The sequence below is a fragment of the Pithys albifrons genome, chromosome 7 (assembly GCF_047495875.1).
Source record: "Pithys albifrons albifrons isolate INPA30051 chromosome 7, PitAlb_v1, whole genome shotgun sequence".
Classification (NCBI taxonomy): domain Eukaryota; kingdom Metazoa; phylum Chordata; class Aves; order Passeriformes; family Thamnophilidae; genus Pithys; species Pithys albifrons.
This window is the reverse complement of record NC_092464.1, coordinates 57341013-57362497: the sequence shown is the minus strand read 5'-3', so window position 1 is coordinate 57362497 and position 21485 is coordinate 57341013. Positions and strand designations below refer to the sequence as shown.

The window sequence follows — 21485 nt, the reverse complement described above, 5'->3', positions numbered from 1 at the left end:
GGGTCAGAACTGGGCTCTCTAAGGAGACTTGCTGGAGGCCTGCCCTGGGAGCGGATGATGTTGAGTGGCATGGGAAGTGGGAAGATATAGGCCAGTATTTGGAGACCTTCTCTCCTCAAATGATCTGGAAATTCACCCCGGAACAACTGCAGGACCCTGCCAAAATGCTAAGCTATGTGAAAGGAAGATGCTCTGGTAGTCCCAGAGATGTGCAGCTCACAGCAACCTGCTGGGCCCTGGCCACTGCCTACCGCACACTGCTTGGTGTGGTACAGCATCATCAGGAGGAGGAGAAAAGGAGCAAATCCCCAGGCACCATGTCCACCCAGACCATGACTGAGCCAGAGAGGAAGAGAGATACATCAACTAGCGCCATGTCCACCCAAACCATGGCTGAGTCAGAGAGGAAGAGAGATACATCAACTAGCGCCATGTCCACCCAAACCATGGCTGAGTCAGAGAGGAAGAGAGATACATCAACTAGCGCCATGTCCACCCAAACCATGGCTGAGTCAGAGAGGAAGAGAGATACATCAACTAGCGCCATGTCCACCCAAACCATGGCTGAGTCAGAGAGGAAGAGAGATACATCAACTAGCGCCATGTCCACCCAAACCATGGCTGAGTCAGAGAGGAAGAGAGATACATCAACTAGCGCCATGTCCACCCAAACCATGGCTGAGTCAGAGAGGAAGAGAGATACATCAACTAGCGCCATGTCCACCCAGACCATGACTGAGCCAGAGAGGAAGAGAGATACATCAACCAGCACCATGTCCACACAAACCATGGAGGAGCCAGAAGGACAACAGAAACCGATAGCAGTTGCCCCTGTCCAGAAAAGAAAATCAAAGACCAAATCAGTTCATATAGTGCATGACGAGGAAGAGTCAGGACCTTCATCTCAAGCAGAAGAAATGGAGCCAGAAATAATCACCCGGTCCCTATCCCTGGGAGAGCTGCGTGAGCTCCGGAGAGAGTTCACACGACAGGCAAATGAGTCCATCTTGACCTGGCTACTTCGAATCTGGGATGCTGCAGCCAATGATACCATTTTAGATGGGAGTGAGGCAAGGCAGCTGGGATCCCTGTCTCGAGATGTTGTCATTGATCAGGGCATTGGAAAGAGACAGGAAACTCTCAGCCTCTGGCGGCGACTGTTGTCAAGCGTGAGGGAGAGATATCTTTGTAAGGAGGACCTCCACGTACAGCAGGGACAGTGGAACACGATGGAACAAGGTATCCGGTGCTTAAGGGAATTAGCCGTACTGGAGATAATTTTTTCAGAGGATGAGAGATTCCCTAAAAGTCCAGATGGTGTCCAGTGCACATCCCAGATGTGGTTAAAATTTGCACGACTTGGGCCAGAAATGTATTCTCGCTACCTTGCAACATTGCAGTGGAGAGAGGGAGAAGACAAGGTGGGTGCACTGGTCAGCAAACTCAGGATTTATGAAGACACTGTCACTGCTCCATTACGAGCCCATGTCTCAGCTGTGGAAACAAAACTGGCTGAACTGGAAGAGAAGATTAAGGAAGGACTCTTCCATATCTCTCCAGAACAAACAAGAGTCTCCGCCATCAGAAGCAGGCATCTTCCAGCTAAGGAGAAAGGGTACACTCCACGCGGCAATCTGTGGTTTTACCTCCATGAGCATGGAGAAGATATGAGGAAGTGGGATGGGAAACCCACCTCTTCCTTAGCAGCTCGGGTACGTGAATTGCAAAGAGGCACAACTAACACAGGGAATTCTTCAAGCTTGAAGGCTGCTCCGGTCTCTCGTGGGCAAGGCTCCAGACAGTATAGGAATGATGATGTTATGCCCGATCCTCTTGAAGGAACCTCCCGGTCATATTCACAGGGAGAGCGCAGTGAATACCATGACCAGAACTAGGGGGGCCCTGCCTCTAGCCAGGTAGAGGAGAGGGACAATCGGGTTTATTGGACTGTGTGGATTCGGTGGCCTGGCTCATCAGACCCACAGAAATACAAAGCTTTAGTGGACACTGGCGCACAATGCACGTTGATGCCATCAGGATACGTCGGGGCAGAATCCATCTCTATTTCTGGGGTAACAGGGGGATCCCAACAGCTGACTGTACTGGAAGCTGAAGTCAGCTTGACTGGCAAGGAATGGCATAGACACCCCATTGTGACTGGTCCAGAAGCCCCGTGTATCCTTGGCATAGACTACCTGAGGAATGGATATTTCAAAGACCCAAAGGGACTGCGTTGGGCCTTTGGCATAGCTGCTGTGGAGACAGAGGAAATCAGACAGCTGAGCACCTTGCCTGGCCTCTCAGAGGACCCTTCTGCTGTAGGACTGCTGAAAGTTGAAGAACAATTGGTACCGCTGGCCACAGCCACAGTGCACCGTCGGCAATACCGCACTGACCGAGACTCTGTGACCCCCATACACAAGATGATTCGTGAGCTGGAGAGCCAAGGGGTGGTCAGCAAGACTCACTCACCCTTTAATAGCCCCATATGGCCAGTACGAAAGTCCAGTGGAGAGTGGAGGCTGACGGTGGATTACCGTGGTCTCAATGAGGTCACACCCCCCCTGAGTGCCGCTGTGCCGGACATGCTGGAGCTTCAGTATGAGCTGGAGTCCAAGGCAGCCAAGTGGTATGCCACCATCGACATTGCCAATGCCTTTTTCTCCATTCCGTTGGCAGCAGAGTGCAGGCCGCAGTTCGCTTTCACCTGGAAGGGGGTGCAGTACACCTGGAATCGACTGCCCCAGGGGTGGAAACACAGTCCCACCATTTGCCATGGACTGATCCAGACTGCATTGGAAAAGGGTGAGGCTCCAGAACATCTACAGTACATCGATGACATCATTGTATGGGGGAACACAGCAGGGGAGGTTTTTGAGAAAGGAAAGAAGATAATCCAGATTCTCCTAAGAGCTGGTTTTGCCATTAAACGAAGTAAGGTCAAGGGACCTGCTCAGGAAATTCAGTTCCTAGGAGTGAAGTGGCAAGACGGGCGTCGTCAGATTCCAACAGAGGTGATCAACAAAATAGCAGCTATGTCCCCACCGACCAGCAAGAAGGAAACTCAGGCTTTCCTAGGCGCCGTGGGCTTTTGGAGGATGCATATCCCTGAGTACAGTCAGATTGTAAGCCCTCTCTACCTTGTGACACGGAAGAAAAATGATTTCCAGTGGGGCCCTGAACAACAACAAGCCTTTGAGCAGATTAAACAGGAGATTACCCATGCAGTAGCCCTTGGGGCCAGTCAGGACAGGACAGGATGTGAAGAATGTGCTCTACACTGCAGCCGGGGAGAATGGCCCATCCTGGAGCCTCTGGCAGAAAGTACCTGGGGAGACTCGAGGACGACCGCTGGGATTCTGGAGTCGGGGATACAAAGGATCTGAGGCCAGCTACACCCCAACTGAGAAAGAGATCCTGGCAGCTTATGAAGGAGTTCGAGCTGCCTCAGAAGTGATTGGCACTGAGGCACAGCTCATCCTGGCACCCCGACTACCAGTGTTGGGCTGGATGTTCAAAGGAAAAGCTCCTTCTACCCATCACGCCACTGATGCCACATGGAGTAAGTGGATCGCTCTGATCACGCAGCGAACCCGGATAGGGAATCCTAATCGCCCTGGGATTTTGGAAATCATCACCAACTGGCCAGAAGGTGAGAGTTTCGGATTGTCCTCTGAAGAAGAAGAGGAGCAGGTGACACGAGCTGAGGAGGCCCCACCATATAACCAGCTACCAGAAGAGGAGAAGCGATATGCTCTCTTCACAGATGGCTCTTGCCGCATTGTAGGGACAAGCCGGAAATGGAAAGCAGCTGTATGGAGTCCTACACGTCGAGTTGCAGAAGCGACTGAAGGACAAGGTGGATCAAGTCAGGTTGCAGAGCTGAAAGCTGTTCAGCTGGCTTTGGATATCGCTGAACGAGAGAAGTGGCCAAGACTCTACCTTTACACTGACTCGTGGATGGTGGCCAATGCTCTGTGGGGATGGCTGGAGCGCTGGAGAAAGGCCGGCTGGCAGCGCAAAGGGAAACCCATCTGGGCGGCTGAGATGTGGCAGGACATCGCTGCCCGGGTAGAGAAGCTGAGTGTGAAGGTCCGTCACGTAGATGCTCATGTACCCAAGAGCCGGGCTAATGAGGAGCATCGTAACAACGAGCAGGTGGATCGAGCTGCCAAGATTGAAGTCTCTCAGGTAGATCTGGATTGGCAGCATAAAGGTGACTTATTTCTAGCCCGATGGGCCCATGATGCCTCTGGTCATCAGGGCAGAGATGCGACATACAGATGGGCTCGTGACCGAGGGGTGGATCTAACCATGGACAGTGTCTCACAGGTTATCCATGACTGTGACACATGTGCTGCCATCAAGCAGGCCAAGCGGGTGAAGCCTCTATGGTATGGTGGACGGTGGTCGAAATACAGGTATGGGGAAGCCTGGCAAGTTGATTACATCACACTTCCCCAAACACGCCAAGGCAAGCGCTATGTGCTGACCATGGTAGAGGCAACCACTGGATGGCTGGAAACATACCCCGTATCTCACGCCACTGCCCGGAATACCATCCTGGGCCTTGAGAAACAAGTCCTGTGGAGACACGGCACCCCAGAGAGAATAGAGTCTGACAACAGCACCCGCTTCAAGAACAGCCTCATAGACACCTGGGCCAGAGAGCACGGCATTGAGTGGGTGTATCATATCCCCTACCATGCTCCAGCTGCCGGGAAAGTTGAGCGATGTAATGGACTGCTGAAAACAACCTTGAAGGCGTTGGGTGGGGGAACTTTCAAACACTGGGAGCTGCATTTGGCAAAGGCCACCTGGTTGGTCAACACTCGGGGCTCCATCAATCGAGCTGGCCCTGCCCAATCAGAACTCTTGAATACTGTAGATGGAGATAAAGTCCCTGTGGTCCATATGAGAGGTATGTTAGGAAAGACTGTTTGGGTTAGTCCCACCTCAAACAAAGGCAAACCCATCCGAGGGATTGTCTTTGCTCAAGGACCTGGTTGCACTTGGTGGGTAATGCAAAAAGATGGAGAAACACGTTGTGTACCACAAGGGGACCTAATTTTGAGCGAGAAGAGTTTGTAATGTTTCATTGCATATATGTATATATATATATATGTATAGGTAAAAAGGGGATTAATTTGGGAATGACTAGATGGAGTAGAATAAGGGGTGGATAATGTCCTAGTTCAGCAGGAGGGACCAGTTAACACTGTGTGGGGGTGATCAAAGCTGTGTATTCTACCCCCTCTATTCATTCCCCAAGGACAATGGGCCATTAGCAGCAGCTGCCCAGGGAGCCATTATCACTTCACACCCAGCCTGAGGGGGGCGGAGCTGCTAATGGGCCATCAACAGCTCAACACCCCCTGGCTCCCAGAGTCAATCACCCATTGTGTGAGTCCCCGCCCAGGGGGAGGGACTGAGTGCTCCCTGAGGGTACATAAGTGGTGGGTAAGAAGACCTCGGGTACTTCTCGTCGGATCCAGAGCAGCAGCAGGACCTCGACAGCAGGAGATCCCCGCTCTCGCCCAGACCACAGCCCTCGCCTGCACCAAAAGGTTTTTCTTTTCCTTTTGCTCTGGACTTGGGGGAGCCACAGGGGTCTCAGCACAAGGGCAAACAAACCCCCTTGGGTTTGTGCCCCAGGACACTGGGTTATACTGCTGGGGTATTGTGAGTTGAAAGCAATTTCCCTTGTGTGTCAGTGTTGTTATAATAATATTATTATTAAACTTTAGCTCTGACTTATAATCTCTCTCGTGGTAAGTTCATTTTCCCTTGCTGGTTCACCTTCAAACCAGCACACATTTCCAGCCTCCTCAGGGTTGCTCTGACATTGTCACCAGAACCTGAACAGATATTTTTCTCTTTCATCAGCTCTGAGGCACCACAAATGGAAGTGCAGGGCAGATGGGAAACAGAGCATTCAACACTGTTTCTATCTGTGCTGACTATGAACTAAAACACTGAGAGCTGAGCACTATTATCTGTCCCGTCCTAAGGATGTTCACACTTTCATTCACCAAAAATTAGAATTTCTAGACTTAATAATACCACTTGATTGATATGGAAAAAAAAACAACAAATCAAACAACTAGAACAAAAACCTCAAAGAAACCAAGAAGGAACAAGGGCCAATAACCAAACCCCCTCCATAAGTTCCAGACCTGTTTGCTCCAGCCTTACTACCAAGCATGTTCTGTTCTCTTTCTTAGGACATGATTGTTGTTCAGTTCTCTGTACTGTAACCTGGAGCCGAATTAATCAGGTAATGGTGGACAGTTGAATAGAGCAAAATGGTAGCTAGCCAAGATTTTTTCTACTAGTTTTGGCTGGGTCACCTATGAAAGGAACCAAGCTGGGTCAAGAAGAGGAAGACTACCTGGGACCCTCCTTTTGGGGATGAAGAACAGAAGGACCCCTCCACAGAACTGATGCCAGAAGAAAACACCGCCCCAGCTCCACCCAGACCCCACCTGTAATCAATATGCAATGAGATGTTGTAATCAATTATGTTCAAAGTTAGAATACAGCCCCCTTTGACACCTGCCAGGTGAGCAAGCCTCTGCTTGAAGTTTTGCTGCCTTGCTTCCTTCGCAGAAATAAATACCTGCTGCTAACGGGTGCAAACACCTTCTCTTAGCAGTTATTTTTGTGGCGTTCTCGCTTATCACAAACTCGCTATTACGTTCAGCTAAACCTGTTTCTGCAGCACAGAATCTTCTGCCACAAGAGCAGAGAGTGAAATGTTCTTACACCTGGAACTCCTTGTGAGTACTGGAGCTTTCACAAGCCAGATTCTGTGTACCCACTGCGTCAGGGCTGACCTAACCCGCTGGAGCACCACAATCAGCCCAGAGAGACCAAGAGAATCCGAAACTGGGGGAGTGGGCTGGAAATTCTATGAGATATTGGCTGATTTTGTCCTTAGAAATCTGTCCTAAATTGTCACTATCTTTTCCTTCTTGGACAGTGCTCCATTGCCAGATGAAGCTCATGTCGAACAGCAGCTCCATCAGCCAGTTCCTCCTCCTGCCATTGGCAGACACGCGGCAGCTGCAACTCCAGCACTTCTGTCTCTTCCTGGGCATCTCCCTGGCTGCCCTCCTGGGCAACGGCCTCATCATCAGCGCCGTAGCCTGCGACCACCACCTGCACACCCCCATGCACTTCTTCCTGCTCAACCTGTCCCTCACAGACCTGGGCTCCATCTGCACCACTGTCCCCAAAGCCATGCACAACTCCCTCTGGGACACCAAAACCATCTCCTACATGGGATGTGCTGCACAGGTTTTTTCCTTATTTTCTTCATTGGAACAGAGATTTCCCTCCTCACCATCATGTGCTACGACCGCTACGTTGCCATCTGCAAACCCCTGCACTACGGGACCCTCCTGGGCAGCAGAGCTTGTGCCCACATGGCAGCAGCTGCCTGGGCCAGTGGCTTTCTCAATGCTCTGCTGCACACAGCCAATACATTTTCCCTGCCCCTGTGCCAGGGCAATGCCCTGAGCCAGTTCTTCTGTGAAATCCCACAGATCCTCAAGTTCTCCTGCTCACACTCCTACCTCAGGGAACCTGGGCTCCTTCTGGTTACTGCCTGTTTAGTGTTTGGTTGTTTTGTTTTCATAGTTTTCTCCTATGTGCAGATCTTCAGGGCTGTGCTGAGGATCCCCTCTGAGCAGGGACGGCACAAAGCCTTTTCCACGTGCCTCCCTCACCTGGCCGTGGTCTCCCTGTTTCTCAGCTCTGATGTGGTTGCCGACATGAAATCTCCCTCCATGTCCTCTCCATCTCTGGATGTGGTGTCAGTTCTGTACTCGGTGGTTCCTCCAACACTGAACCCCTTCATCTACAGCCTGAGGAACCAGGAGCTCAAGGATGCTGTGAGGAAAATGATGACTTGATGCTCTCCAAAAACATAAAACTGTTGTTTCTGCTGCTGACTGCATAGTATTCGGACTGCAACTCATTACAGCCCCATCCTGTTTTCTCAGCATTTGTTGGGGGTCATGGGTTCATCTTGTGATAAGTGTGTGCACAATTAATCTCCATTCTAATCTAGTGTTTTTCTTTGGAGTTTGACCCATAGACTGGTCTAAATGAGGATTTGTTCCACTTGAGCAGTTACACAAAATAAGGGACAGTGCAGTGACTTGTTTGATCCTTCTTCTTAGGCATTCAGAAAGGACAGCTCACTGCAGGACAGTGCATGTTTACATAGAGGAGGGGACTCTTCAGAGGTGCCCTTTCTGCTTCCACACTCTCCTAAGCCCTTGTGTTGGTCCAAGGCCTTGGTCCTCTGCCAGGTTGGTCACATCCTGCTATGTGTCCATCCTGGGCTCACAGCCAGGGACAGGCCATGGGCACTGCTGGGACACAGCTGGGCTGCACAACAGCAGCTCCATCAGGAAAGGGCATCTCCTGAGAGCAGGACAGGAAGGCTTTGGGCTTCCTCTGAAGTTGATCTTAAGAACATACCTAAGGAAGAGACATTCAAGAGGCTCCTTGTGCTGCTTTGTCTGCCCATGGCTCAGTGTGATGAGATCAGGGTCCCAGTGTGACTTTCAAAGGACTTAGTTCTGGTTCAGGTTTTACTTGTTGGTGGCCAGAGACCATGCAGATGAGATTAACCTTCCTGGGGCTCAACAGCTTGTGACAGGGCTGATGGCAGGTAAGTGGTTTGCTTAAGACACTTTGGAGCTGCCAGGAGAACACGAGACCTGCAGCAACAGTGTGAGCAGGAGCTGACAGTGAATAGAGCCCAAGGACAACAGGCCTGTCCAGCTCGGAGTCACCCAGAGATAATAATCTACATCTGAGTGTGAATTGAAAGAAAAGAGCCCTGCAACCCCAGGGAATACAGCAGATTGAGGGAAACGAGTCTTGTGATTCATTTTACTTTCCATAAACATTCATGGTCTGGATCCAGTGCAGCCCCCAGACCCATCTCCCAACATTCGAACAAGGCAGGGCCCCTCTGAGCACCCTCCATGGCCACACAAGAGCTTGTGTGGCAGGGGCTCAGTGACAGGGACCACCATCAGCTGGCTCTGCCTCCCAGCCTGATCAGCACAGCCCAGCAGAGCCCCCACATGGCCCTGGGCACCACAGCCCCTGTGCCCTGCAGAGCAGCACCCCCAGCTCAGGGGCTGTGGGGAGCACAGGGAGGGGCTGCAGGAATGGCTTGTCAGGCCAGCACAGACGTGTTCCCCTGGGGAATGTCTCTGTGGGGAGATGGGATGTGTGAGAAGAAGAGCAGGACAGGCTGTGGGTGCAGAGGAGTCATGGAAAGAGGCTGTCCTGTCCCTGGGGCTGTAGGAGATGCCTGACCTGAAGATCTCCTGAGCATTCCACAGACAGGGTCACTGTCCCTGACCTCCATTTCCTTCATTTCTCGCTGGAGGGCCAGACATGACTGTGCTGCTCTGCTGGGCTGGGACAGGCACAGGGAGATGGGGAGACCAGGAGGAGGTTGGACTGGGCCATGCCAGGAAGAGGGAAAGCCCAATGTTGAGCTGAAGTGTGTGAGTGTGCAGTGTGGGGGTTCTGCAGGGCTGAGGTGCCTCCAGCCCCAGGCAGTGGCAGGAGGAGCCCAGGGAGACACTGCACCTGCTGCCAGGAACTGTCTGTGTGTGTGCAAGGGAAGGACTCGGGTCACTGAACAGCCCTGGGAGTGTGAGCAGGGCATGAGCCCAGCTCTGGTGTGGGCACCTGTCAGAGCCCTGACATATCTGGGTGTGACTGCAGGAACAACCTCCCTGTCCCAGGGACATTTATCTCATCAGCCTTAAGCATGCAAATGTCCGTGTCTCCTCCATCCCTCTCCTCTGCCTTTATGTCCCTTTCTTCCCACACCAGGAAACAGCCTGGGGGAATCTCCCCTGTGCAGTCAGAGAGGCTCTGTGAGCAGGAGTGACAGTGTTCTCCAGAAGGTGCATTTGTCCCCTTTGACATGGCCCAGAGCTCAGGACTGTGAAAACATTCCCAGGCACACACAGCTTGGAGAGATCTTGGAAGGCAAATTGGGAGAGGAAGAACAGAAGAGGCAAAATTAGGGATATGAAACCATCCCAAAGAGTTCAGTAGCTCCTCTGAGCAATGTTTCTGCATTCAAAACACTGGTAGGAAATGTACTCTGATAAATAGCTGCACAAATATTTTCACATAAACAGAGAGTGAATCAGATTAATAGAACAAGTGTGTGGTGTTGTCAGTAAAAAGAAAATTATGAAAAAATCTTGAAATTAAAAATAAACAGCACATCATAATGATAGGCAAGAAAGTCTTCAACAATTACCAGGATTTCTTGTCTGCAGAGGTTTCGACTACCTCCTAAAACCCACACTCCTGGCTTCAGGCCATGACTTCCCAGAGCAGTCACAGAGTTGGCCACTGCCCCAGAGATGCCCCAGGGCAGCTCAAGGACCCAAGTATGAAAAGTCCCCCAGAGTGTCTGTGAGCCCTTCTGGAGCAGGAGCTGCTGGGCAGGAAGGACCAGCTGGGGAGGGGCAGGGAATCCCCCCCTGCAGCACTGCTGGCCAGGCTGAGGAGGGTCCTCTCCAGCACAGCAGAACATCCTGTGCCCTTGGGGGCTGGGCTGTCAGTTGTGTTCCCAGAACTGACTGACCAAGCTGGGCAGGCAGATGCTCAGGGGTCATGAAGGGCGTCACAAAGCTGAGCCCATCCAGCTGAAGGATTTGGGGAGGTCAGGAGGAACTGGGACAAAAGGGATGGGATATTTGGGGGAGGGAAGGGGGGCTTGGCCAACAGAGGGGCCATTCTGACACTTGGGAACCTCATGGAATCAAAGTTCCATTGTGACTCTGCAGGACCTCAAGGAAACAGAAGCCCACTGTGACCCTGTGGAGCCTCATGGAATCCAGGGATCATTGTGACACTCCAGGGCCTCATGGACTGCAAGGAACCCTGGGACACTGCAGAAATTTTCCCCATTCTCATTTTGCTCTTAAAGATGGGCTTGGCATCTGCCTTTTCCAAGGACCCCAGAACCTCTCAGATTGCTCTGGCCCTTTTGAGAGCACAGTCCAGAATCCCAGGCAGGGGTGATGCAGCAATTCAGGAGCACTTGCAATGAACTGTCCAAGACCACGGAGATGAATCTCACTGGGCCAGTGGAGTTTGTTCCTGGAGTCACTCACACAAATGTCAAGGCCCAGCAAGGCATCCACCTCTGAACTGGGATTGTGGGATTCTCATGCACCCAGGGGTGATCAGAGAGTCTTTCCCTTTTACACCCATGGGGAGATCATTGCAGGAGTCACAGTCTCTCCCTGGGCTCTCACTGCCACTGCTGGGGGCTGGAAGTACCTCAGCCCTGTGGGGTGTCACCTGCTCTGCCCCTCTCTGAGATGCCCCACGGCCTGAGGGATGGACACAGGGGGAGCTCTGTGCTCAGAAGCACATCCCAGTGCTGCATCCTGGGGGTTTTCCAGGGGATGTGGGGCCCAGAGTGAAGTGACCTCGAGACACTGTGTGTCCCACAGCCCTTCCCAGCATCTCCAGGATTAGCTGATGGTCTTTGTGTTCTCTTGGGTTCATCTCCCCCACACACACACTGTGAATGCTGAAGTCTCCTCTGTACAATTGCAGCATGGCCTTGTGAGCTGCTCATTTGGTGTCCCCATGGAGGGACAAACAACCTGTCAGTGGTGGGTGAGAGGCCAGTGCTGGGAATGGTGTTTGCAGGGGGTGATCTGTGACAATTGCCCTGGGGCCCCTTGCCCAGGGTGTCCAGGAAACAAAGACAAAGCCCAGACCCTGCTCTGCTGCTCCTTCAGGTGTGTCCCTGGAGGCCTGGCTGTGGAAGGGACACTGCTGTGCCCTCTCCTGCTCTCACACACTTTGGCTCTTCACTGTGCTTTTCTGCAACAGGGCAGTTTCCTGGGGCTTGACAGCCTATGAGAAGACACCAGTTCCTTACAGCCCCAGAGCTTGTCACCTCCTCACCCACTCCACAGAGCTGTGGAGGTGTCCTACTGCTCTCCTGCACTCCCCATTCCACACCCCACATCACTCTGCTCCAGGAGCATCCTGTGAGGAACCAGAGATGGGTGGCAGGGCTTGGCTGTCCTGCTTGGCAAAGTCCATCAGGCACTTTCACAGCCACATTCCACAGTCCATTTTCCACCTGTAACCACTGACTCTGAGTTGCTGCTTCCCCAGTCCTCAGGAATGCTCTCCTTGTCTGCTCTTCCCCTCTGGGGTCTCTTTTCAGTGATGGCCTGAGCAGAGCTTGCTGACATCCTCAGGAACCTGGAGGTTTGCTGATGAATTTTACTTTTTTAGAGACTTGTTCTGTCTTCAAATCTTCAGTTAAGGAATTCAGTGCCAGAGGCCTCATTAACATTTAAAACATCTTAACAAGACAAGCCTCTGGGAATAATTTATTATTTTCTTCTATTCTTCTGTGGTTAATTAGACAGATTTCAGAAGTGTATTCAAAGTGAGTGTACTACATTAACAAAAGGCATGAACAAAGATTTCTTTTTGTCCTGTTTACCTTTTTCCTGTTTATACACTGATAGCAGCAATCCCTAATTTATATTGTTCCCAAGCACCAGAGATGGTCTCCTTGTCTGCTTGTTCCCTCCATAGTCTCTTCTCAGTGATGGCATCTTCAACAAGACAAGCCCCTGGGAATAATTTTCTTTTAAATTTTCAAATCTTTTGTGGTCAGTTACAGAGATCTCAGAAATGCATTCAAAGTGAATATCTTATATTAAAATAAAGAGAAAAGATGCATTTTTGTGGCCTCTTTATTTTTTCCTGTTTATACATTAATGTCAGCAATCCCCAAATTACTTTGATCATGAGTACCAATTAATGCAGTCTAAATAAGTATGAAAATCAAGACCCTTTATGTCTTACATTTAATCAAATGTTATCCCTAATCCCCACCCCACCATTTCCCTCATCACATGCCTGGCACTCAAAGCAGCCTTGTGCAATCTGAGCTTCCTCCACTAAAGGCTGGACCTGCAGGTTTCAGCTCCTGGGCACCAACTCCCACCTGCTGTACTTGGAGAAAGAGCTGCAGGAGACACAGAGGGATGTTCATTTACTTCAGAAAAAAAGAAAGAAAAACCAAAACAAAGGAAGGCACAAACAAACCAAACCCCACAACTCCTTCCTTAGCTGCACGTTAAGCCCACGTTGCTTCCACTGAAGTTCACTTTCCACAATAGGTAGTCTTAGACCAAAGGTGAAAATGTTCTGTGTCAAGTACAGGTCACAAGATATTCCCAAACACTTCCTGTCCCGATTCTGTCCATATTTGCTCTTCACACACAGGTCACACACTGCAGTCAGAATTTCCCTTGATCCAGAGAGGGAGGAAAAGAGAGAAAGAGAATGAAATTCTGCATTCTGCTGAGTTAAATCTGCATCAATCCCAATATTCTGGGGTTACAAGAACTTTATCAGACACTCTCTGCAGCATCTGTTCAGTGGGGGAAAATCTGTCTGGATGGCCAAGCCCAAGGACTGGTGAGGAATGGAATTACATCCAGGATTTTTCCCAGAGATCAGTATTGGGGTCAGTTCAGTTAAACATCTTTATCAATGATCTGGATGAGGAGATCAAGTGCACCTTCAGTCAGTTTGCAGATGACACCAGGCTGGGTGGGATTGCTGATCTGCTGGAGGGCAGGAAGGCTGAGCAGAGGGGTCTGGACAGGCTGGATCAATGGGCCCAGGCCAACTGGATGAGGTTCAACGAGGCCAAGTGCTGGGTCCTGCCCTGGGGTCACAACTACCCCAAATCCTTGGTCATGCCCTGTAACTGTTCCCCACATCCTGTCCTGTGTCCTTAATCCCTCCATTTCAAGGATCTTGTTGGAATAAGGGAGCTTTATACTCTGGGTATGGAGTGAGATCCAAGTGCCACTGGAGTAGGAACCACAATCCATCAGGTTTGTGCTTTTTAGGGGATGAGGAACTGGTGACACTCAGAGGCACAGAAAGTTTCCCTTCATTGCCCACAGTACAAATTAAACAGGATACAATTTCTAAACTCCACAGCTCTTTGTGCAGCTTTCCTCAGCCCCAGCAACCAGGATAAGCCACGTCCTTGCTGTGCTGGTCCCACAGCCCAGGGTGCTCCTGGCCTCCCTTGCTGCCAGGGCACACGGCTGCCTCCTGCCCAGCTCCTGCCCACCCACAGCTGCCTTACGGGGCTGCTCCCAGCCAGGCAGCTCCCAGCCTGTGCCATGGCCAGGGCAGTGCCCTGCAGGGGCACACACTGCCATGTGTCCCTCTGCCATTGCAGGAGGTTCCTGCCAAGATGGGCATTTGGTTGGAATGTTCAACTCAACATTAGGTTGGAATGTTCATCTCAAGATCACCTCTGGCTCAGGGCCTGTTCAGGCCTCAGCACTTCAGAGATACACGGATGGTTTTCTCTCCCAGGTCCATCCCAGCCCAGTCCAGCTCCCTCCAAGCTCTCCCACCTGCCCTGGGCTCTCTCCAGCACCAAGGGCCTCTCCCAGCACAGCCCAGGTGGGTCTGGCCCCACAGCCCTGCTCAGGGCAGGGTGCTCTGGGCAGTGGCACCACAGCCCAGCCCCTGGGAAGGCACAGCAGCACCTGGAGCTCAGAGAGGGCTCAGCCCCACTGGTGGTGAATGTGCTTGGCAAGAGGAACAGGAGGCACCTGTGTGCCCTGCACTCCTCTGCAAGAGATCTTGAGAGCTCTCAGCCTCTCTCTGCCATCCCATCTTCCCAGGATAGAACAAAACCCCCAACCCTTGTGGCCCTCGAGAGCTTTTCCTGCTCCAGGCACAGGGTGCATCCCAAGGCTCAGGCAGCTAGAAAGCTGTTCTCATTTCCAGTTCATTCCTGCTCTGTTAAGGATAGTAAAAACAATAACAGAAAAAAGTTGATACACGTTCATTTATTTCACTTAAATACAAAGTGAGATTCCTTGTATACAGAAAGGGTCTTGGTTACACAGGAAGGAGGGATCATTAAGTTGGAGGGGATGAAGCACTTCTGTGAAGACAACAGCATCAGAAAGGGAAAAAAATTTAAAAAAAAGAAACGAGAGAGCCTTGTCCTGCAGTGACACACACTGGGGGCTACTGACAGAGGAACTCAAGCAGTCTGGCGGTTCACTTGGTTGGATGACAGCTGCCCACCAAACTGTTCTGACAACTCTCCATTCCCAGACCAACATGAGAGAGAAAATAATTCATAAAATGACTCATGGGCTCATATAAGACAGGTTACTGTAGCAAAAGTAGAAGTTTGCATGCCCAAACAGAGAGAAAATCCATATTCTCTGTTTCCCATTAGCAGTGTCCAGTACTTCCTGGGAAGCAGGGCTTCAGGATATGAGGTGGTTGTTTAGGAAGGCAAACTCTGTAAATAATGAATGTCCACCCCTTCTTTCCTTAGCTTTTATTCCTCAAATGATGTCATACGGTCCAGACTATCCCTTTGGCTAATTTGGGTTATATGTCCTAGATATGTCTCCTTTCCAGCCTCCTGATGGTGGAAATGTTAAAGGGACAGTGCTGGTGCTGTGCAAGCTCTGCTGAGCAGCACCAGAAACACTGGTGTGTTATAAGCACCTTTCCAGCTCCTAAGGCAAAGTACAGAACTCTGAATGCTACTGTGGGAAATAGAAAACACTGTAAAGCATCCAGTCATTACTTCCCTGAGAGCTACCTTAAACTCCTGGTTCCTAAGGCTGTAGATGAGGGGGTTGAGGACTGGAGGAACCACCGAATACAGAACTGACAGACCCAGATCCAGAGATGGGGAAGAGACGGAGGGAGGCTTCAGGTAGGCAAATATGCCAGTGCTGAGAAACAGGGAGACCACAGCCAGGTGAGGGAGGCACGTGGAAAAGGCTTTGTGCCGTCCCTGCTCAGAGGGGATCCTCAGCACAGCCCTGAAGATCTGCACATAGGAGAAAACTATGAAAATGAAACATCCCACAAATGGAAAAGCACTAACCACAAGAAGCCCAATTTCCCTGAGGTAGGAGTGTGAGCAGGAGAGCTTGAGAATATGTGGGATTTCACAAAAGAACTGGCCCAGGGCATTGCCATGGCACAGGGGCAGGGAAAATGTATTGGCTGTGTGCAGCAGAGCATTGAGAAAGCCACTGGCCCAGGCAGCTGCTGCCATGTGGGCACAAGCTCTGCTGCCCAGGAGGGTCCCATAGTGCAGGGGTTTGCAGATGGCAACATAGCGGTCATAGCACATGATGGTGAGGAGGAAAAACTCAGCTGACATAAAAAACGTAAACAGAAAGAGCTGTGCAGCACATCCCATGTAGGAGATGGTTGTGGTGTCCCAGAGGGAGTTGTGCATGGCTTTGGGGACAGTGGTGCAGATGCAGCCCAGGTCTGTGAGGGACAGGTTGAGCAGGAAGAAGTGCATGGGGGTGTGCAGCTGGTGGTCGCAGGCTACGGCGCTGATGATGAGGCCGTTGCCCAGGAGGGCAGCCAGGGAGATGCCCAGGAAGAGCCACAAGTGCAGGAGCTGCAGCTGCCGCGTGTCTGCCAATGGCAGGAGGAGGAACTGGCTGATGGAGCTGCTGTTGGACATTTGCTGCTTCTTGGCATGGAGCCTGTTCAAACACAGGAAAGGAAGGGGAAAAAGTAAAACAGATTCCTGTCAAAAAGCCACTTTTTTTCATAGAAATCTCCTCTAGCAGAGATGTAATTCCCTTCTCTGGTTTCTACTGGCTGAGGGTGGTGTGAGGAGTAGGAGCTCTGGCCATGTGCTGCCAAGCACTCAGCTTTGCCTTGCTGCACTGGGGACATGGAGGTGGTTTGTGGCACCATTGACAATCACAATGGGTGTTGCATGTAACCCACCTGCAGTGGGAAATTCAGCCTCTGCTCCCATGACTTGGAAGATTTTGGGCTGCAGAAGAAAGGCTTTAGTCTACTTTTTATGTATTCCACTTTAACATCTCTTGATTGTTCCTTTTAGAAGTAAAAATTCCTCCAAGGAGCAGCAGGGAGCTGTCCAGTGGCATCTCTGGCTATGGAGACTCTGATGGCAACATAAGAATGACCCTGAGGAGGCTGCAAAAGGGACACTGACACTGTCTGTACGGCATGGTGTGTTGATGACTGACATTTCTCACTCTATTCTTCTCTAAAAATAATAAGTTTGAAGTTTCCTGAACTTAGACAATTTTTAAGGCTTCTGTCCCAGTCTTAATACTCAGGACAGAAGGCTGAAAGAATATGGTCCTTCTCTTAGAGGTGGCCCCTGACCTGCTGCACTTCTCAAAAAGATCCCTGGGAAATGTTCTCTAAGACAGAGCTGTGAGCAGCCCCCAGCCCTGCAACCTGCTCTCCAAAGATGAAAGACCCTTGCCCCCGATATTAGTGTTTACTTATTCCATGCAGGCCTTCTCCCCCATCCCTGTGAGCAGCTCCCCAGGCTGCTGAGAGCTGACCCTGGCAGGCAGCAGAGTCCCTGCCCCAGCACAGCACCCTGGGCTGCAGGACCCTGCTCTGCCCCACAGCCCTGGGCACCCCTGGCTGCAACCCCAGCTCCACAGCTAATCCAAAGTGTCACCGAACAGCCCCCTCCTCACACATCCCATCAGCTGGGGCTGTGTCAGCTCTAGGAGCTGCCTCCAGGAGCTGCCCCTGCATTGCCCTGCACCCACAGACTCACCGTGTCCAGCACTGCAAAGATTTCTCCTCCAAGAGCTCTGCGTCATCCTCCCAATGCTGAGCCCCTTTAAGCTCTGTCTGTGCCCTGCTGGTGTCCCTGAGCTGGCCTGGCAGTGCCCTGAGCCCTGCTGGGCTGTGCACAGGAGCTGCTCCTGGGCAGAGCTGTCTCTCTGCAGCGCTGCCCGCTTGCCAGGAGCTCCCTGTGTGCCAGGAGCCCGGCCCAGCTCAGCAGCACAGCAACAGCCCAGGGCATTTAATGGCCCTCTGGGGGGTTTGTGTTGTTTACAACAGACTCAGTCCATCAGACTAAGTTCAAACAACTTTTCAAGAAGTCAAAGCAGATTGAAACTCTAAAGTTTCTTGTAGTGCTAATGGGTCCCACTAAGGGACAAGACTGAGAAATTGTCCCCAGATTCCAGCTAGAGCAGAAAACTGGAAGGAGTGATGGCAAGTATAGACAAGGAAGGGAAAGATGACTCTCATCTTCAATAAAACTGGCTGTGTTTTAGAATTCAAAGGGCTAAGGCCTGACCAACAGGCCCTGGAAAGGGTGATCTTGGCCCTCCCTCCTTCCTCCAGGCCCTTCCTGGGGCACTTGGAATGTGGGAATGTGCAATGCCAAGGGCAGTAGGATGGGGTGGCACCTCCCAGGCTGCTGAGCAGGGACAAGGAGGCAATGAGGCCCCAGGGCTGCAAGGCTCACTTGTCTCCTCATGCCATCAGGGGCACACACAGCAGTCATGGCCAAAGGCCTGCACAAGTTGGCTCTCTTGGGGCCTTTCAGTTTCTGCACATCCCTGTCTCCTCTCCAGCCCAGGCTGTCCTACGGTGTCCATGCCCTGCCCCTTTCCCTGCAGGCTGTCGGCATCCCCCAGCTGCCCCACCTCGCTGGCCCCTTCCTGCACTGACATCTCTCCCTCCTCCCTGGCTGTTCCTCCCCAGCTGCCCTTGGTGACATTATTTCTTTCTCATTCTATTTCTGACCACAAAAGTAAAAGCTCCACCATCTCTGAAACCACCACTGTGACACTGCAGGACTACGGGGTTTAACTCAGTGGATCTGTGAACCCGCGAATGTCTGAGGTAATTGATTAAGAGATTGATATGGTGCAGTTCAGATTGTATTCTTGAATGAAAGAAGTTTGCAGTGCACCCTTAAGGGGGAAGGAGCCACCTACAGAATGCAGGAGACCTTTTGGCCAGTAGAATATTTCCATGGATGCTTAACTGAGCTGACTGACCAGTTCTGAGATGACTTGCTGTGGAAGAAAGTAGATAAAAGTAAAGCTGTAACTAAAAATAAAGTCCTTTGTCTTCAGTGTAAGCCTTCTGATTTAACTGCTGCCTGAGTTTGTCTCTGCCTCCTCTGACCGCCGTAAATCAACCTTACCCCGACACAGGACCTTGTGGAATCACGAGGTCACTGTGGAATCTCATGGATTTAAGGGACCTTTGTCACAGTGCAGGGCCTTGTGGAGCACAGGGGACCAGTGTGACACTGTGGGACCTCACGGAATTGTGACACTGCAGAGTCTCATTGATCCAAAGGGATCATTGTCACTCTGTGCAACCTCATGGAATCAAAGGGTCATTGTGACTCTTCGGAGCCTCATGGAAAAAAAGGGACATTGTGACACTGCAGAACCTCATGGAATCCAAGGATCACTGTGGAATCTCATGGATTTAGGGGGCCATTATAACAGTGCAGGGTCTTGTGGAGCATAAGGGACCAGTGTGACACTGTGGAACGTCATGGAATGAATGGCCCTGTGTGACACTGAAGAGTCTTACTGATCCAAAGGGATCATTGTTTGTCTGCAGAACCTCATGGAATCAAAGGGTCATCGTGACCCTGCAGGGACTCAGAGAACCAAAAGAATCTTGGGACTCTGTGGAACCTCATGGGGTGATGGTGGAAATAGAAATCTCAGACAACATTTACTAGAGAAGCTGCCTCATTGAGCTGTGAGGGGCTGAAAGGACCCCTTGCTTTCTAAACTCCTTCTCAGAGAGGAGCCTGAGTGTGACTGGATCCAATCTTAGCCTCAGATTTACTGTGCAGTGTAAATTATAGAGGTGTGATTGAATCACTTTTTCCCACAGGTTTCAGTGATGGCAAATCAGATATACTTATGTAAAATGAATTACTTATTATGGCAAATGAGTAGACAAAAGAACAGACAAATGAACAGATAAAAGATCTTAATCCTTTACTTAAATATTTACTATCCTGTGAAAAAGCTAAAAACCTCCTATTAGAGAATATTATACCATAAAATAGTGCAGTGCACTGTGTCAAAGCAGTTATTTTATAACAGTTGTGTTGAAACCAGCAAAAAGAAAGTATCATTAAGCAGAGATTGATGTAACTCTCACACAACTAAAGAGGGGAGTTCTCTCTCCTTCCCTTAACCCCTGGGCAGTGACCATGAAGAGCCGTCCCTGCTTCATGGGAGAAGCTCCACATGCTTCAAGGCAGTCTGTGGAAGGATCTGCCATATGGAAGTTGGACTGAGCTTTTAGAGTTATACAGTGAGGGATTGCTAGTCATGAATTTCCAGGCCAGTGAGCAGCTTATCTGTCAGATCCTGTTCCAAAAAGCAGGATGTGCATTTGCAGTTTGGTGAACCAGGCTGGTTTTAGCAGAATTCAACACCCAAACAGCCCCTTGGTGCCAGCAGTAACTCAGCCCAGAGAGTCTGCATTGTTTGCCTTCTCTGAGTGGATTCTGGGCCTGATCAGGGCAGAACATCCTGCCATGGTCCATAAGGTTCTGCAGTGCCACAATGGCCCCTTGATGCCATGAGGTTCCAAAATGTCCTGAGGTTCACTTGATTCCAGGAGTCCCCACAAGTCACAAGGGCCCCTTGGTTCCATGAGGTTCCACAGTGCCCCAGGGTCCCTTTGTCTCCATAAGGCTCTTCACAAGTCACTAAGGCCTGTTGATTCCATGAGGTTCCAGTCTCCCAGGGTTCCTTTGGTTCCATTAATCCCTGCAATGTCACAATGGCCTTTGATTCCATGAGGCTCCACAGTGCCCCAGAGTCCCTTTGGCTCCATGATGCCCTGCAGTGTCACAAAGCCCCTTCATTCCATCAGGCTCCTCAGTGTAACAACAGCCCCTTGTTCCAGAAGGTTCTGAAATGTCTCAGTGTTCCCTGGGTTCCCTGAGGCCCTGCAGTGTCACAATGGCCCCTCATATCCAAGAGGTTCCACAGTGTCCCTGTGTTCATTTGGTTTGATGAGGCCTCAGGTGTCACAGTGGCCTCTTCATTCCATGAGGTTCCAAAATGTTCCAGGGTTCCTTTGGTTCCTTGAGGCCCTGAAGAGTAATAATGGCCCCTTGATTCCAGAAGGTTCCAAAATATCTGAGGATTCCTTTGGTTCCCACATGTCACAATTTCGCCATGGCTCCGTCAGGATCCACAGTGTCCCAGGTTTCCTTGGGTTCCAAAAGCCCTGGAGTGTCACAATGACTTCTTGATTCCATGAGGTTCCACTGTCTCCCTGGATTACTTTGTTCTCATGAGGCCCTAAAGTGTCTCAATGTCCCCTTTGGTTCCAGGAGGTTCTGTGGTGTCACAATATCCCCTTTGGTTCCAGGAGGTTCTGTGGTGTCACAATGTCCCCTTTGGTTCCAGGAGGTTCCACACTGTCCTTGCTGGAACACACCTGGTTGGATGTTGCCCCACCTGCAGAGCTGCCTCCAGCTCTGGGGTCCCAACACAGCAAGGACATGGAGCGGTTGGAGCGAGTCCAGAGGAGACCACCAAGATGATCAGAGAGATGGAGCAGCTCTGCCATGAGGGAAG

At 50.9% G+C, this 21485-nt stretch overlaps 1 protein-coding gene across 1 annotated transcript; it reads right to left on the bottom strand.

Moving 5' to 3' along the window:
* Nucleotides 1-13577: 13577 nt before the first annotated feature.
* On the bottom strand, nucleotides 13578-16585 carry LOC139674671 (olfactory receptor 14C36-like). Its single transcript, XM_071561279.1, has 2 exons — nucleotides 15662-16585; nucleotides 13578-13667 (listed from the first exon to the last, which is right to left on the bottom strand). Exons 1-2 carry the CDS (start codon nucleotides 16583-16585, stop codon nucleotides 13578-13580), a joined length of 1014 nt encoding a protein of 337 aa, XP_071417380.1.
* Between the last annotated feature and the right edge of the window lie 4900 nt (nucleotides 16586-21485).

Bases quoted from the DNA above. Each gene is read 5' to 3' on its own strand.
- LOC139674671 (XM_071561279.1), bottom strand. From the start codon at position 16,585: ATGTCCAACAGCAGCTCCATCAGCCAGTTCCTCCTCCTGCCATTGGCA. The intron at 13,668-15,661 runs GTGTTTTCTATT...GCCCTCCAGCAG, and splicing joins TAATGACTGGATGCTTTACA to ATCAGCAATCCCACCCAGCC.